General features: G+C 37.9%; 1 protein-coding gene across 1 annotated transcript in view; it reads right to left on the minus strand.

Annotated features, from left to right (window-relative positions):
* The window catches only part of nav3 (neuron navigator 3), a 279,354-nt gene that overhangs the window by 252,218 nt on the left and 10,617 nt on the right, over positions 1 to 16,519 (minus strand). Inside the window, exon 2 of the mRNA XM_044107981.1 lies at positions 11,842 to 12,240. Within this exon, the coding sequence (XP_043963916.1) occupies positions 11,842 to 11,910 (69 nt within the window). The 5' untranslated portion in view covers positions 11,911 to 12,240. The remainder of the gene's footprint in view (positions 1 to 11,841; positions 12,241 to 16,519) is intronic.

Below are 16,519 nucleotides of genomic sequence, written 5' to 3' on the forward strand. Positions count from 1 at the left end.
TCATATGTTCTTCTTAAGTTTATTTATAATTTGGTGTATCCTTTTACCAAGGGATGGAACAATTTGTCTAGCTCAGACAATAGCGAGTCCACAAGAGCGAAAGATTTTAACATTATTTTAGGGAAAACCAAGGTTTCAGAAATCCAACTATAAAATATTTTAGGTCATGTTTAGTCCTTGCTGTTTCAATACATCTGTCAATCTATGACTAATTTCAAAAAGATGTGTCATAAATATTTAGTTGTGTTTTAATAAACCTCTGTTCAGTGTAGAATAATCAGATTCATGTTTGATCAACTTCATTACTTTTGGTTCATTAAAAACGCAACAGTCCCTTGGTCTAGTGGCAACTGAAACCTACAAATGAAGCTTTTGCATTGTTAGCAGTGAACGGTTAGCCAATCACAGTATTTTTATGGCGCTTATAAAATGGTCGTATCTTTTCTGTCACTGTGTTCTATAAAACGGATGCCAACTTTAGCCCAGGAGTGGTCAGCGATTTTTCCCGAAGGTCTGCTTCTAAAGGCACTGGCACTAAAAGCCTTACAGGGACACTTGTAGAAAACAATTCCTCGCCTTTGAAGCTAAATCCCTTTTTTAATCTAAAAAGCACCAAAACTGATGCCAAGAGATCTTGAATATTAGTGACGCAGACTTGGTCAGCTAGCTTGACGGCCAAAGATCTCCCATGTTCTTGGCCGTTCTTCAAAGCTGATGTCCACCAGACAAATTCATGCAAAGGTGCATTTGTACAACCGTGTACACATACTCACCATTGCAAAATAAACAATCACATTGAACCGTTTTGCACTGAGCTGATATGGTTGAGAGTAGGTGCATCCAATTACAATGACACGCAGCAGCTACACTGCAACAATGCACAGCAAACAGTGCAGAACTTACAGTTGTGCAGTGGCTGCTCTGGTGGAGAAGAAACTGGGGCTGGGGTCCAACTTGTTAGCATCCAAGTTTGAATGACAAATTCCTTCATTGTAAGAAATGAAGGATTTTGTCACGAGAAATGTAGGCACTATAAAATCTCAACTGAGAGCCGAGTCAGTGCAGCTCACAGAATACACTAGAGTATGTGGGAGCCTCCAGTTTTCTTTCAACAGAAGAAGACAACAAACATTTCCTCTTATACTTCAAAATAAGTTACTTAAAGATACATTGTGAAATGTAAAGGACTCACCCTCATTTACTGGGCTCATAATAGCTAAATTGCACAAAAAGATAGAAAGTCTTTACCTTCATGAAAAATATGGAGACATACTGTTATGAACTTTCATATATCTTGCATAGACAAAATAGTTAAAGCTTTCTTTTCAAGAGGAAGGTCTGGCCATAAATCAGACAGGGGTTTCTACATTATTGTTTAAAAGAAATTCACATCTTCACAAAGTTGTTGCTTTGCATGCCGAGTGGGCACAAAAACAAATATTTTAAGGCATTTCTCAAAAATATTGGACCTTTTCAATGCAAATAGTCAAAAAAAAAAGGTTTTCTAAAGTATAAAAGGGTAGACAAATCATGGCATGTACAAGAACCACAAACTAAAGCAAGAGCATTTCAAATTGTCCATCAGGAACTGCTTTCTACGTAAATAAGCAGGTTTAAAAACCTAGACGGGGCCAGAAAATTGCACACTGGAAGAGGTTTTCCATTACATTCTGAGCTAATTATACATCACCTCAGATCTTTGTTTTCTGGTCATTACCCGCTGAGATTGAATCTAAATAGCACAACATGACCTAAGCTGTTGCAGCCAACACAGAGTGGCAAAGAGAAAACCACGTTTCCACTTGCCAACCATGGGTTCCCACAGAAATGATACCTGCTGTGTGATCTGTGGTGCTCAAAAAACACAAAGCAAGTTATGAGACTTAAGTATTAAATTCTTATCTGTGTAAATGTAGTGCAGATAACAAAAAGAAGAAAAAAAATCAATGGAAGGAAATGGTGTCTTTGCAGTCAATACACAATTCTGATGAATAGGATTTCAGCAGAATGGATTAGCCAGTGTTTTTCTAAGTGGAGAATTGTGTATTTTCTTCTCTTAAAATCAATAAAATAAGTTTTGTTTTCTTTGGTCCTTTTCAATGCAGAACTGTCATTTAAAAAAACGATGGCCAAGACAGAAACACACCCAGGATTAAAGATAAAAAAAAAGAGAAAAAGAGAACTTTTCTTCCAGACTGCATGTTTATCTGAAGGGGCTGAGAGGGTGTTTTTATCCAAGGCCAAAGTCTGGTCTCTGTGATCAGTCGGCCATGTTGCGGAGGAAATGCTTATTATGTGGTTGTCCACGGGTCTTGTTTGTTATGACCTTGAAGGCTCTTCTCATGGCACAATGGGGATGTAAAAAATATCAAAGGAGAGACCACAGGAACCATCTTGGGAAAGAAAAACGTTGACTCAACCACTACATTTTCCCTCTTTTTCAGCTTTGAACAACCACTTTCTCACTGTCACTAAGTTTTAACACGTTGTAATGTTTCTATTTGGTTTTTCTTAATTGCAAACAGGTGACCAAAATAAGGATCACATCAGTGAAATTAGAAAATAAACTAGTTTCTGACATCTGTGGCTCCAGAACAAATTTGGGGAATTTGCTTTATTACACCAGATTCCTTCATGTCTATGGAAACATGTCGTCCACATGCAATGGAATGCTGGTCAAATTTAATTACATTTAATGCACATGGCGGCATCAGTCGCCCCCCCGTCACTGGCAGAATGTGGTGTGCTTCTGACATTCCACAGCACGAAACCCAGTCATCATTTTCACACTGACATTTCTAACTAAACTATCCAAGGCTGGAGTCCAGTTACCTGTTCTGTCTCATGTGTCGTCTTTGGTACGACACATAGAAACTGTGGAAATTAGTTACTTTACAAAATGTCCTGATAGGGATGCACTTAACCCATTTTTTCCACTTTCGATACAGATACGGGATTTAGTATCGACCGATACCAATCCGATACAGAAAACCAGCACTGAATTGATTTGAAACTATTCTTTTCTTTAAATCAACATAAACGGACTGAATTACAAAATTTATTTGATAGCTGTGAGCCAGTACAGCACACTTCAATACACCAATGGCTTCACATTTTTGGTCAAGTATGTGGAAACAGCTCAACTTTAATTTCTTCAGTCAATGTAATTACGAGTACAACAGCCAATGTAAAATAAATACAGATTGATCACCATGGTTAAACATGCTGGGATTCTCCCAGTATATTATAAGCCTAGCGGGCTGCTACGCTTTACTTGCCCCCCGCCAGTCTTAGCGTCGGTTGGTTTTATTTCAAATGGGTTTTGAAATGACCCCAACCTGCATGCATCTTTGCTGCATTCTGCTGCACACTTTAGTGTAACGGAGTCGTTCCTGAAAGATGGGTTTATAGATGATTCATTGAACAGGGCGATGCTGGGGGAGCCTACCAATCACATAGTCAACGCCTCACACACTGCCGCGGCTGCATCTCTGAAGTTTACCAAGTATAACCCATAGTTGTGCTTTTAGAGGTTTATGTGGTGCGTGCTGTGCAGCGAGAATGATACATCTTTGTGAACAAAGAATTTTGTGGCATGTCTGTTCACATCTCACACACGCTGCCCCGATGAATGGTTTTGTGTCTGTGTTGCAGCTTGACAATGTTCCTGTGTTCTCTGGTGGTCGGCTGGTGGTTCAGCCCATGGAGAAGCTGTTGAGCCCGCCACATTGTCACGCAGTACACTGTTTTGTGGTACCAATCTGCCTCAAGCTGCGCTGTATAAATATCTTTCTCTACCTCTGCTCCATTCCAGTCAGTGTCACTCCAGTCTCGGTGCGAGTGGCCGCAGAACGGACCTTTGACACGTTAACAAGCACTAAAGGGCCAGCCATGGAAGAGTGGAAATCAGAAAAACATGTCCCATAAAACCGGGCAACCAAAACAAACAGCCTCTGTGATGCTTATTACAAACTCAGTTACGAAACGGAAAAGCCTCGTCTCTACTAGCGCCACATAAAATAAATCTCCCAGTTTGTTCCTCACATCCAGCTGAAAGACGTGCAGCGCAGCAGCTTTAGCTCGTCTTGCAGGGCTGACCAAAGGTTGTATGAGGCCTTGAGAATAATTCGATTTGTGGTCTCCTCTTCCTGGTAAGAACATCAGCACCACAAACAGCATTTCAATATAAATTTAGTGGAATCTGGTAGAGGGGGGCTAGATTAATTGGCCGAGCATAAGCGGAATCATTGATCATTGTAATTTGCTGTGATGTATTTATGAACAAACCAAACTCCACCACAAAGGTTAAACATAGTCTTGAGCTAAAATCCCTTAACCCTATTCATACTTTGAAGCAACTCCACATCATTGTTCTTATCAGTATGAGTGCAAGGCAAACACGTTAACTTCAGTGGAGACAAAGTGGTTGTAGCTATCTGCCCTTATATGTCTTCACCATGACGATGCAGATTAATGCACAAGGACAAATGGGACAAATACACAAATACAATGCTCAATGAATGGCAGGAAGCATTGTTAATTCACAGTAGAGCATTCATGCATCAGACACCTCTTTAGCATCTGTAGTCACCTTTGAATCCCTGCTAAGATAATCCTATTAACACATATGGAAGGTGAAATGGAGGAAAGGGTCAAAAATTAACTCAAGCTAATGCCCATCTGGCGTGTCTAGCAGCTGCCACATAATATTACTGAGAGCTTAGTCTGTCATATTTTACTTTAAAAGGTCAATGGTACACTGCATGCCAGCGTAAACATAAACAGCCTTTAACATGGACATACTCGAATCATCTACATACTTCAAAACAAATGTTATTTTTGCCAAAGGAAAAAGCAAAAACTGCCAATTAGATGTGCCTAAAAACAATTAGAAAATGGATACATTGGGGCAAAGTTAGGCAAACTTTGTAGAAAAGGACCCTGACCATGTGCAAATGCAACTAAAGTAAGCAAAGCCAAGAATGGGTGGTGGTTCATTTTGTAGACTACCAAACATACCGTTGTTATAACACTAGACAGCCATCTTCTGGATATCATAGACGAAATACAGTAGACCAACAGCAATAGTTAAATGATTCATTTAAACTTTTAATGAGCAAAGTTTTCTCAGGTTGTAGGGAACATAGAATAGAAAAGCTTTCCCCATCCTCCAACTGAAAGCAGTCTGTACTTTTCCTTTGCTTATCAGGACAAATTGATTTGAATAGAAATGTTTCTTTTAACAACTATCAAGTCTGATAAGCAGCCAACTGAAGTCCCAACCAGAGCAGGTGGTCTTACTAATATCAACTTGTTCTGCTGTAAAAAGTATGCTTACTCAAAATGTACTACTAAACCGTTCTTAAGGGAACGTATCCAAATGAACATTCCATTCTGTATTTTACTGTTACACCGTAAAAACAGGATATAGATGACTGCGTTCTACCAATATGTTGTTCTGGATACATCTGAAGAAATTTTGAAAGGACCACCAAATATGCAGTGTGTTTGTGGATGAGCACTGCAAGTTCTTTTTATTTCACCAACATAAAACATAAATGACTCATCTTTCTGTAACCCTGCTCGACTCAGTTGAAAAACAACAGATGTTTCAAAATGAAACGTTCATTTTTTCCAATATGCAGAAAAAAGATGGACAACACAAACCAGCCAATTGAGCAAACATCCATTTTCTCCAGGTTTTCAACTCTTTTATAAATGGCAGCACACTATCATCTGCAATCAGACGATGCTTTTGGGGGTCATTATTACTTAATTGGCATACTGAGATGTACAAAGCATTTTCCACCCACAGTGTAGAAAAGATAACAGATGGCCAAGAAACATTTTGTACGGCTAAATTAACAATACAGTATCAATTATATGCTTTTAAAAATGTGTCAAATGCACAGTATAGTCATTTAGTTTCCTCAGCATGTAGGCCATCTGAATAAAACCATGCAAGACAAATTATTCTCTTAAGCACATTTTCACCAGCTGCCATATTATCCTTTATTATGCCACCATCATACGGATCAAATACCATTTGTAAAACCCAGTGTGCTGCTGAATTATTTACTCATGTTTGACTAGCCAGCTTTATGCAGCTGGAATAGTCATTATGAGAGAAGAAGAAGGGGTCTCATTCAACAGCAGATAGCAAATGAAAAGGCAAAGGTGACTGATGGGAAGTGTGATGACTTATGTTGCCACGTTTTAGAGGGAGAAAATATTAAGTAAGACATTTTGACGTTTGAACACAAGCAATAGAAAACATTCCTTCCATTATTTTTCAAAGTAGAAAAGTAATTTCTTTATTTTCTTGTCACAAAAGCAGAAAAGAATGCTCTTGTAAAGAATATGGATGGAGCTCCTTCAACGGATTTGCTCCATTGAGCCCGTGATGCGTTATTGTTATAATATGACCACTTTTTCAGTAATTAGTAATCTAAAGCATGAGTTCTTCCATTATAATATAAGTGTATTTTAAGATTTTATTGTTGGTGTTTTGGTAATAATGTGTTCTTGTAAACTTTAAACATTTCTTAACTCAAAAGCATGCTGGGCCACTGCTGCACTAGCACTCCCATAACTGGGCTTCTCAAGTTTCCTGGAGGAAACCCTTCTAAATTCTTCTAAATATATCCAAACAAGTAGTAAGATTAAAGTTACTAATCACTGTGTGTTGTAATTTCTGTCACTTTTCTTCGTATAAACCCATATTTGCCATTTTCTGGAGTCATGGTGAGTGGTGTCGCATATGCAACAAGTCACCAAGCAACCAAGGAGAGAGATGTGCGTTTGCTAGCTAATACTGTCACTATTTTGAGTTTGTGTCAGCTAAGGTCAAAAATCTTAAGGTTCGCTTTACAAACTATTCTGGTAACAAGGTCTTATTCAGCATCAAAAACCGCCAAACTTTAAGAACCATTTTAGAGAAAGTTCCAGCAGCTGGTGTGACTACAGGAGGAAGTCCTCCACCAACCCAAACAACAAAAGCTCAGTACAAAACCAGTTAAGAGTTATTGGATTTTTTTTTTTTTTTTTTTTATTAAAACAAATATTTAAGCTAGGTTACCTAAAGAAAAACAGTATGCAAGTTTAATTTAAGTTTTTAAGAAAAAATGAGACCTAATTAGGTCTCATTTTAACTCATAAACAGAGTGAGTCGCTGGATGCAGCCCACTATGTTAACACATTTAAAAAAAAGTTGATTTCACTGTTAAAAATACACTTCTGATAAAGTGAGGGTCATGGATGGCAGCAGCTGCTGGATTTAACTAAGAAAGCAACTTAGAATCTAACTTTATTACTTTTGAAATCAAATTAAGTTACTTTTTAAAGAATTAATCAGATTACCTTTTCAAAATAAAAGGGGTAACAATGGCTCCTATATGGATCATGATGAAGAAAACTGCTATAAATCAAAAACTAGATTATATTCTAGATAAAAAATTAGGATTTTAACTAGAATGCCTCAAATATATGTGCAGCCAGTCAAGGAAAATCTACCACCTGCATATAGCTGGTAGATGAAATCAGATAAGTCTCCATTTTAAAACTGGTTTATAGATTTTTATTATTGTTTGTTTGTTTTTTTTATAAGTTAATTTAATAACATCTACTAGCACTCAATGTTCTTGTGCTTCAACACATTTTAAAAATGCTTAAATAAATTAAATCAAACCCACTAATGATAAAAGGGAAAATAAAAAATAAAAAACAAAAACACAGACCCTGGCAGAAAACGAAGCAGCCTGCTGTTAAATTGTGAGATTTTTACAAGCACCAGCTGTCCCTTAAACCTTCAGGTCCAGCTGTGAGATGATTTTATAGTTCTAATGATCAAGGTGTAATCTGCAGTGTTTACAGTTACGAGCAGTGGTAAAAGGGTGAAAACAATGAAGCAATGTTTCCTTTTTGTCATTCCCATCCACACAGCCCACGTGGATCCACGGTGCACAACTGTGTGTTTGTGTCCTAATAGCAGAATCCTTCTAAGCCCTTGACATTACTGGCAAATATTGGCAAACTCATGTAATAAGCAAAACAAACAACTGCTCTTACAGCACAGATGGTACATCCTCATTAGGCTACTGATGTCTGGAAGCAACAATAACAGCAATATGTAAAAAAAAAAGTCAATATTTTTGTGATTTTCTAATAGCTGAACATCAATGCTTTTTTGCCTAACTGATCTCAGGTCAAATATAGTATAAATGCTAATTTGGTAAAGATGGCTCACTATGATTCCTATCGAGCCATCTAGCTGCATTTAGCATAATATTTTTTTTTAAACCACAGCCGTCTTCAACAGCTTGCAAAATTGTTTGACTTCAAAGTGTTACGATAAAGTTCACAGTGAAAGTGAAACTTTCTGACTGTGTCACACAACCGTTTCTGCACAATGTTCTATGCAGACACATTGTGTAAAAGCGATGTGACAGCGTTTTTATGGTGTAACATTCAAAGTGCTAGGTTTATCAAGCAATAGAGAAACTCATTTTCTGCAAAACTATTTTTGCAGAAAATTAGTTTAGCAGAAATTAGTTTTCTGCAACTAATTTCAGAAAATTAGTTGCAATTAGCTGGCTTATTGTTTCTTAGAACAATAAGCCAGCATTAGCCTTGCACTTCAGCTAACTACTCAGGATAAAAACATCAGTTTACTGAAGTCTACAGCCATGTGTTGTTAGGTGCCTTAAATAAGACAAACATATTACTAATGTAAACCAACACTCATTCAAAACAACTTTTTATCTGCAGTTATTTATCTGCATGAAGGACCGAGATATAAAAATGAGCAATATAGCAATATACGATATCAATATTGCTGTTATGTCTGAGGACAAATATTCTGAATATTTTGCTATTACTTTGACACCATGACTAAAAAAATTCAGGAAGTGACATTGCTTCTGTGCACCACAATCACTATTACATGCTCAGATAAATACCACATGACTGTTTGGTCAGCAAAATATTCAGCATATTTTGTATGCTGAATAACATACAAAAAATAAAAATTTGGAAATAAGCTTTGGTTATTATTATTATTATTATTATTATTATTATTATTATTAAGCCAGTTTTACTTATGGGACACATACTGATATGCCAAATAATAGATGCTAATGCAGTAAAATATTCTTAAATTACATTAATCTAATCAGTGACAAATCTTTCAAAAATTGTGCCCGAACAACGGTGAATAAGATGTAAAAATCATCTAAACTATTATATGTATCCAATTACCTGAAGGTGAAGAAAGGGAATGTTAAATAATAAAGAAACAAATTACAGGATTTCCTATGCTGGAGTAGAAAATACTTTAAGAAAAAAAAAACCTCAATGATGGCAGTGAGGTCTAAAAGGAGAAAAGAATACTAAAGCACCATAATGTGTTTTGTGAAATCCTAATAGTGCTACAAATGTCAAGGCTGATGTATTACTGCACATTTGCTGTACTCAGACGTTTCCTGGGCCTCGCCACAACGCTCATTAGGCTTATCAAAAGCACCTTATTAGAAGAATCAGGTCAGACGTAGAGAGGATGGAGGGGGAAGAGTTTCTCTATTGGTTTATGTTCTGGTCCTGTAGGTATTCACAGAGGCGCGTTTTGCCTCGGTGCGTCTTAAGGTGAGCAGGCACATACAGAAACACCTTTGTTTTCTAAAAATACTTCTGAATTTATTCAGGCTATCGTGTCAAGATTATTACAGATCATTCAAAGTGTATGTTTTGAGTTTTTGTTTAATTACTACTATGCTAATCTGATGGAAGTGTGGAAAAACTAAAAATCCCCTTCCTTTTAAACTGAATAAAACTGATGCCACATTTTATTCATTATAAAACCAGAGAAAAAAAAAATATTTAAAAACACTTCAGTTTTTGTGTATTCTAATAAACTAAGCATTGACATTTAGCTTCTTGTTCTGGTTCGGGCTTAGAAGAAAATAAATGTAAAAGAGGATGTGGTCGGTGCTGCACAGAGTAGTAAATCAGAGAGGTTTTACTGATAAAGAGCACACATTACATCCCATTACAGATTTTTATGGGAAATTACTTGTTTTGCATGAAATTGTGAACTCAGCACTTTTTGCAGACAAAAAAAGAACAAATCATCACAGAGGTTTTGGATTCGGCCCTATTACACAGGAATATTAGGAATTCACAGGAAGTGAATTCATAATAACTGGAGGGACACATTTCTTTCCCAGAATCCATCAGAAGACGGTTACAATAGAGGCTAGTTTGTTGATAAAGTGACATCTTATTCTCAGCCATAAGTTCTGGTTTAATCAGTCTCTGCTCTTTATTACATTTCAGTGGTACAAGGGTTTAAAACCCAGATATCTCGTATAAACATTTCTGAATCGCCAGGGTAGTTTACCTATTATTGGATGAACAAAAACTAATATTTAGCAATAATAAACTTCATTAGATGACCCTCAGTGAAAATGGTCCACTTCATTTCCAAAGACAAGCAAATCAGTCATCCTACAATGCACACAAACGTCTCGGGGGCCCATCTGCAGCGGACAACAGGCGAGAGAAAGCAACACCTAGTTCACAACACTCTCACTGAAGTTTAGCATCTGAATCGTTGCCTAATCCTGTAGTTAAATTACTCAAATTCAGCTGCTGAATCAGAAACTAAAAATCATATGCCAGCTTCTGCATTTAAGGACAACCGCACTAGCAAAACTTTAACTTAAGGCAAAACTTTGACTAATATTCACCCTCAGACAGCTTTGTACAATAAAATAAAGTACCCAAGTGAAGGGCGAAATCTACTACATATTTTACCCTTTACTTCCATACATCTTAAGTTCACACCCAGAGAATTCACAACCAGTTTAGGTCACTAAAGAGTTTGGTTTGTTTGGGAAGGAGTGCACAATCGAACTCTGATACGGACCAGAAAAGCTAAGTCTGGTCCATCTAAAATTCTCTGCCTCGTCTCAGTTGAGGTAAACTCTGGTGCAGTTCGAATGCACGTGTGGATGCAAGCCATCCGCAGACCACTCCAAAAGCAGAACCAGAACTACAGTGCAGGGCACTCTAGGTAAATATAACCAAAACAAAGGTGCGTGTCTAGCACTAAAGAGAGAAATGGCTTGTGAAGTTGTGATTGTATCTTGTAGTTTTTTGGGTGGTTTACTTCAGTGGTTCTTGGTGCAGCAACTAACTAAACCAAAGCGAACCACAGCAGCTGAAAATGTGAAATCTTGCAATTTTGGCTCCCAACGGAGCAGAGTCTACCGGACTATCAGGTATGAAAACACCCTACATTTTTACTGATCATACTATGGCTAGAACTGTCATTCTTAAGCCAAGATTCAGACAAGAGTGAAGTCATAAACTGCAACTCCTCCCCCATCCACTCACCCATCAAGACCACAGATAATCAAATGGTACTTGGCAAAATTCAAAGTATGCCTCCATTAACCCATTATTCGGTCAAAGTTGGCCATCCGCAGCTTACCAATGTGAAACACAAGCAGGAATATACCACAAACTCCAGAAGTGAGATCATAAAAAGCATCTCAAACAGAGACGAATATGTAATCCCAGGAGAAGAGTTAGAGCTGGATCTGCCCACCAAGCCACATAAGCTCAGATGAAAGGCAGAAGGCTCTGAGGGGGAGCACAGACTCCACCTCTTCAATCTTATCTTTAGAAATAGCTACTGTACAAGTGAAGCAAAGAAACTCCTGGGAACTGAGATCGGATCAACATCTGGTATTTTTTTTCTTTCATAAAGAGGAATAAAACTTCCCTCTGTCAGCTTCATAATCGTAAAAACTGTATAAGTTGATTAGCTAAGTGCTTGCCTACCTTTTTCTGGTCTTCAAGTTTTTGACATGTGGACTTCTTGCCATGCTTGCTCGACTCTGGTACGTCCATTCCTGGTCCAAATGAAGAATAACTCCAGGGCAAGATCACGGGGAAAAAGTCCAGAGCGCTACAGTTTGCCGACGAGGGCCTGTGTCCAGCTCACGCCTTCAACTGGACACAGGTGATCCATTGCAGGAGTTTGTTTGTATGGTTGGAGGAAAAAAAAAAAAAAGAAAAAGAAAAAAGGTCTGAGCAGGAGGACGAAAACCAAGCAGGTGAAGGTTACAGAAACAGCACCATGGTGATTCCAAAGAGGACGTTCAGACTGGAGGCTGAGCAGATGCCCTCTGAAGCGTCTCCCTCAAAGCGCGGCGTCCGAGCTCAGTTCCCTCCCTGCATCTGTGGAATGAAGAGATGAGACAACATTTAGAGGCGAGGCGAAAATGAGCAGCTCTTCTTTTAGGCTCTCAATTAATGCAAAAGATCTGCCTCTCCAAAAAGTCAATATTCCCCCTTGGTGCTGCACTGTACAAATGGCAAGAGGATCTGCATATCAAAGTGAATGTTGCCATGGAGCTCAGAAAGCGAGAGAGAAGAGCATTCTGCAGCATGCTTTCCTTTTTGGACTGATTTTGATTGGGTGTGTGTGTGTTTGTTTTATTTAAACCAAAGACCGAGTCAGTCAGGAGAAAATGAGTTGAAGTAAAGATGGATAACCACAGAAATGTTAGAGTAAAATTTTAAATGAATTCATCTACCATTTACGAAAATCTATGCATAGGAATCCAATCCTTTTAGAAAATGTAGTTATGATGAATTAAAGTCTTTTTATTTGGAAAGCTGAGTCTAATTTAACTGTTAACATCCAGTCGTGGTTGCTGCTAGAAATGAAATAAAACCTGTTTAACATAAGCAAAAACATCTTCAAAGCAACACATCCTGTCAAAGCTTAAAGGAAATCAAGAACAGATTAGAAACTAAGTTATTGATATTTATTACTATGGAAAGCCAATTCCAGACCTTTGAAAATCCAGTGAACATCAGTGGGAGGAACTGGTAAACCTTCAATGTAGTGCTGAGAGAAAACCTATGACTCATTCATAACATCACTAAAGATCTAATGGTGTGTAAGAGACATGGAGCTGATCAGATAGAGGGTCAGCGCTACTTTGTGCTGCACCAACAGATGTGTGATGGCTCCCAGTGGAGAAGAAACGGGACTAGACCCCCAAATAGTTCAAACTTTCTAGTGTCCATTTGGATTGTGGGAAATGAAGAAATTTGTCACAAGAAATGTAGGCAATCAATACGTGAATGGTTGAAATCTTAACCATCTGAGCGGCTCGCATGATATCCAGACTACGGCCAAATATGTGGGAACCTTTAGTCAGCGGAACAACACTCAAGACAAACCGATAATCCCACTTCTAAATGGGATTATCAGTTGTTTGATGTCAAACATATCCCAAACCAGGACTATTCTGATAGGTTACAACAGAAAAAGTAAGCTGTGTGAGCAGCTACATCTTACACAGCTCACACTAAACAGACAGGAGTGTGGACTGAACAGGTGCTGGTCAATAACCTTTACGCAACTAGAATTGTTTCATAGCTCTCTCACTAAACTTCACTTTGAATCAGAGACAAAAAGAGGAACAACGTTTATAAGAATTTGAATGTGCCACCCATATTTTGAATTCAACTTGTTCTAAATTACATTTATTTGGTACAGTTCTCTTTCCAGGACTGAACTCTTGGCTTGTTTAAGCCACAAAATATAAATCGCAGATTTCAAGGGCAACTATGGATTATTTGATATATTGAAAGATTTCAATACCTTGCAGACACATAACTTCAAAGATAAACTCTGACTAGGAGATTGTGTGAAAAGCACGTCATCTGTTGCTGTAAAGTAGGAAAAAAAAAAACAGAACATGTACTGAACACTGGTTCCCTGTAGGGAACATGTTGGCGCTGTCAAATCCACATTTTATTGAACTGCAATGAAGTGCATCAATACATCGACACATGAGGCTGGCCAGGCAAACGCCTAATAATCTGTGAGGGCAGCATCCAAATGACAAGAAGCCTGAGCAACACCGCCATGACACTGGGCCATGCGACTTGTTTCACCCTTCATCACCTCTAACACGATCCTCATCTCAGCATGTTTTCTGAGCCACTACACACTCCCCCCCCCCTCCCTGCTTTTCATGTCATGTACCACTGCGACCCGTCACTTACTTAAGGCCAGTTAAGTCAAGTGCTGCCAGCTCACGACTGGTTCTTCTGGGACATGAGGGACAAAGAGCTCTGGAGCCCCACAAAACACCCAGAGGCCTTGCTGTTGGCAAAATGTTGGAAAAGCAGGCTTTTCACGGCAACGAAAGTCCGCTGTTACATTAGGCCAAAGAAATGCACAATACAAAATATCTGTTGCCATAGGTGATGAAGGAAATAACAAGGCAGGAAAAAAAATTAGGGATAAGCAGTTAATTACAGAAATGCTAAACTTGCTAAAAACACAGCTGGGCTGCTTCAAATCTTCTTTTCCCTCAGCTGTGGAATTACATGGGGGGGCTTTCGAAACTCATCCATGATGCATGAGTACTAATTTACCCCTTTTTCTTCTTGAATATCACAAGAAACAATATAATCTCATGGGGACACCATGCCACACTTTGTCTTTGAAGCACAAAAAAAGAAAATCTACCAGGCATTGGCTAACTAAAGGTAGGCAGAAAACAACCTATCACAGGAGTCATGAGGCAACAATCCCTCTCATCCCAAATGATGGATTTGTCATTGCACTGATTAAGAAGAACCTTATTCAGGTTTTAACTAGTCGTATTACAAAATAAGAGAATTTAATTATAAAACAATAAATTCCATTCAATAAAAATAAATGAATAAATCACATAATATAAAAAAACCAAAGGTCAGTGTATTGATTTCTGCTGGGTCAATGCCTTAATGCCTTTGTGTCGGTAATAACCTTTAAGTATGCACCAGTCCAATTACCTCCCATTTTTTCACAAGTCCCATAAAGGGATTTCATGGAAAGAGTATAAATTATATTAGTTAATCTGATATTAAATGTTGTATTTAAAAAAATAAATAAATAAATTAAACATAAATCTGACATTTATGAATTTGACATATGCAGAAGAACAAAGATAGGTACCCAAAATAAAAAAATGCAAGCACAGCAACATTTCACTACATTTTAAGCAGTTACAAAGTTTACTGGTAGTAAAGATGATATCTTAAGGTTGTTGCTTCTATTACTCCCCAATGTGGTGAAATCCACATTCTCCTTTTATTCCACACAGAAAATCACCAATTATTTCTAATGCTGCCAAAATGAACCATTTATATTACACAATTAGCTTCAACAAGCTAATTTAGGCCTATAGATTTTGTAATTTTCCTACAAAGGCAAGCAAAAAGCACAGACTAATCCCTTGCTTAAGTGGTTATAGTTTAAATGCTTATGCAGCTTCTTCATGGAGAACCTCAAGTTCGACAAGTTATGTTAGCTAATAAATAAGTCAGGCTATCTGCTCCAACTTAGCCTGACGTTAGCACTCTACAAAGGCCTTTGTCTTCGTTCTACCAAAGAAAAGCATCGAAACTAAACCAGATGCAAAAGAGAATATTTGATAAATTTTCTGTGAATGAAAAGATCCCTGGGCTACAAAACACTTCCCAAACTCATCACAAATGGCATAAAGCTTGATTTTTTTTTTTTTTTTGGCAAATAGGTTCTTATATTTATTGTTTAAGGGAATATCAATGTGCGCTTCAATCCCCCTGGTTGTAAAGAATCTCACTGGGAGCGGAACGTAAATATTTATGAGTAGCAGCTGCAGCAGTTCCATCACAGTCTGTTTGGTTATCCCGTCTTCAATCGCTACGCCTCGAAGACATCCCCCCACCCCCACGGCCTTTTCACCGGCACTTTGCATTCAACGGGTGTCCGTAACTCTCCAAGTGGTCAATAAAGTTTGATTCATGAGGCCTGGGGCCATAACTACACACTGCTGCTTTAATTCGAGGAGATGTAAATGATAGCCATAGATCCAGCCTGATTTCCTCGGGGAGAGCTCAAGAGGTTGGGAGAGCACACGTCGTAAATTATCACCTCGGCGAGCCAGAGGTCAAACATTAAGAATGGACTGCCGTCCAATTAAAGCGCAATAATGTGCTATTAGTGTTCTTTAAGTGGGGGTTTTTATCCCAGCTTTATTTTAAGTTAAAGCAAATCAAAACAACAATTACGCCCCAATAAGGTTATTTAATATTTCCAACATGCAGCAGATTTTTGTTTTATCAAGACATTAAACCCTGAAATAATTAGATATGACTTCAACATATCTAATAATTTTCGCATTTAATTGCATATTCAATAAATTTTGACAATTTAACAATCACGCTTTTTTCTTTCATTTCACATATTTCTAACAGCTGTTGTAAACTATCACATATATAAATATCTCCTTTTTGTCCTTAAAAGGAAAATCTGAGCTTAGAGTTTCTTTAAGACCTTTCATTTGATTCAAACACCCATTTTTGTAGTTTGCCTATTGTGGTTTTTTTCACTCTGGAAAGTTTTGCACGGTACTGCTATAATCTCCATATTGAGTTTTTATGTATTTATGTATATACAACCTAATAA

Source organism: Gambusia affinis, linkage group LG23, assembly GCF_019740435.1.
Source record: "Gambusia affinis linkage group LG23, SWU_Gaff_1.0, whole genome shotgun sequence".
NCBI lineage: Eukaryota > Metazoa > Chordata > Actinopteri > Cyprinodontiformes > Poeciliidae > Gambusia > Gambusia affinis.